Genomic DNA, 2,500 nt, shown 5'->3' with positions numbered 1-2,500 from the left:
CCCAGTCTGGAGTCATTCCACCTGCTGTTACATGCCCTGAAAAGCCTGGATCTCCCACAGAGGCACCTCCACAGCAGCAGCTACTAATTGGAGCCTCCAACACACAATGGTCGCAACGCCTCATGCCATGCCAAAATGGCTGCCACTGTGTGCGCGTGGGCCTTCTCTCTGCAGAGGGGTGCAGCTATCTCATTCACAGAGACAGAGCGAGGGAAGCACAGAGAGATCAGAGAGAGTGAGAGAGAGAAGGAGAGAGAGAAGGAGGGGGGGAGGGTAGTAATAACAGTTATTAAGCGGAGGAGTCTGCTCCCAGGCCCCCTGTTCTCCGCAGGCAGGCCTGGTAATTACAGGTCACAGTCCTGATGGTTTAGTAATTACACCATCGCCCGCACCAAAGCTGGGAGTCAAAGAGTGTGTATGTGTGCATGTGTGTGTGTGTGTGTGTGTGTGTGTGTGTGTGTGTGTGTGTGTGTGTGTGTGTGTGTTTGTCTACATGTATCTGTGTCTTTGCCCATTGTCAGTATTAACGTAGATGTGTGTGTGTGTGTGTGTGTGTGTGTGTGTGTGTGTGTGTGTGTGTGTGTGTTTAAGTGTCTTTTTAAGCTTGTGTGTGTGTGCATGTGTGTGTCTGTATGGGTGCGTGTGCATACCTTGGAATCACTAGCATGCTCTGTTGTTTCTCCATGTGCATCAGTGGCGCTCTAGTCCTTTAGTTGTGTGAAGTAGTGCATGTCACCTTATCCAGCCTGTTGCCGTTATTTCAGTAATTAATTTCTAGCTGTTCGGTAGCGTCCACTCACATTGTTAGCATTTAGTTGGATGACAAGTACGCTTATGGCTTCCCCATCGAAGGGACCTTAGAAATGTCCATCCACAAAGCCAATAGAAATGCCATGGTAATGGTAGTTCAGCCGCCAAAATGAATGGGAAATTTAAGTTTGTATTTTTAGTGCGTGTAAAGTGCGTGCTTTTAGTGTGTGTAAAGTGCGTTTAGTGCGTGCTTTTAGTTTAGTTTAGTTTAGTTGTTTTTACCTTGCATGAATTATGACTCTGTGTGTATTCACTACTTTGGCACAAACACAGCCTCTCCATCTATCAGCAGGAGCAGTGCAGGGAATTTACAATTTGTGTGAGTGTGTGTGTGTGTGTGTGTGTGTGTGTGTGTGTGTGTGTGTGTTTTGCTAAAGCTCAGCTCACGCCGCCGAGTGATTGGAAAATAGTTTCCAGTTGTGAAAATTGGATTTTGCTCCCACATGCTCTTTTGTTGCTCTTAAAATTCACACACAGTTAAATAGTTTTGGAGCCCCGTCCAGCCCCCTTTTACGATTGGCTCTATTTTTGCACTTATGTGCTTTGTCCTTCTTTTATCCCCCAAAATCAGCACGTTTATTACCGTGAAATACTTGTTTACAACGGTTGTTTCCAAAACAAATACACTGAGACAAAAGTAAATAGATTTAAAGCTGCAGTGCACGAACAGCAAACAGGAAAAGGGGAAAATACAAAGCAAATACATAAACAGCCAATGTGTGTTATGACTAACATGTGGGCATATAACTGAAACACCCCCCTCTCTCTCTCTTCTCCCTCTCGGGCTCTCCCTCTTGCTTTCTCCTCTCCCCTCCTCTATCTCTCTCTCCCCCTCTCTCCTCTACTCCCCTCTATCTCTCCCTCTTGCTCTCTCCCTCTACTCCCTCTATCTCTCTCTCTCCCTCTCGCTCTCTTCCTCTATCTATCTCTCCCTCTACTCCCTCTCTCTCTCTTTCTCCCTCTCGCTCTCCCTCTTGCTCTCTCCCTCTACTCCCTCTATCTCTCTCTCTCCCTCTCGCTCTCTTCCTCTATCTCTCTCTCTCTATCGCTCTCTCTCTCTCTCTCTCTTTCTCTCCCTCTCTCTCTTCCTCCTTCCCTCTCTCTCTCTCCTTTCTCCCCTGCCTCTCTTCCTCTATCTATCTCTCTCTCTTCCTCTATCTCTCTCTCTCTCTCTTTCTCTCCTGTCTCTGAACCCCCTTCTCTTTCCTCCAGTTTGTATTGGTTTGAGATTATGCTATTGAAGTACTGTAACTCATCACTCTCATATTCTATCTCTTTCTGTGTAGTCATTTCAGACAGACCCCCGCCAGTGGTCAAACAGGGGCCCACCAATCAGAGGGTCTCTGTGGATGGTACGGTGACCCTGGGTTGCCAGGCGACAGGTAACCCCCAGCCCAAGATCCTGTGGCGCAAGGACGGCGTGCTGGTGTCCACTCACGACTCTCGGGTCAAGCAGCTGGACACAGGAGCGCTGGAGATCCGCTATGCCAAGGTTAACACACGTACACACACACACACACACACACACACACACACACACACACACACACACACACACATTCACACACACACACACACACACATACACACACACATTCACACATTCACACACACACATGCAGTGATGTGAACATATCTATACACAGTAGTATTCAGTCGATTGCTCATAAAACTAAATACATACATATAA

General features: G+C 47.2%; 1 protein-coding gene across 1 annotated transcript in view; it reads left to right on the top strand.

Annotated features, from left to right (window-relative positions):
* robo1 (roundabout, axon guidance receptor, homolog 1 (Drosophila)) overlaps nucleotides 1-2,500 on the top strand; it is a 279,922-nt gene that overhangs the window by 235,070 nt on the left and 42,352 nt on the right. The window contains 1 exon segment of the mRNA XM_048264324.1: nucleotides 2,097-2,302. Coding sequence (XP_048120281.1) covers nucleotides 2,097-2,302 — 206 coding nt within the window.

Source organism: Alosa alosa, chromosome 15, assembly GCF_017589495.1.
Source record: "Alosa alosa isolate M-15738 ecotype Scorff River chromosome 15, AALO_Geno_1.1, whole genome shotgun sequence".
In the NCBI taxonomy this organism is placed as follows: domain Eukaryota; kingdom Metazoa; phylum Chordata; class Actinopteri; order Clupeiformes; family Clupeidae; genus Alosa; species Alosa alosa.
This window is presented reverse-complemented; position numbering and strand designations above follow the sequence as displayed.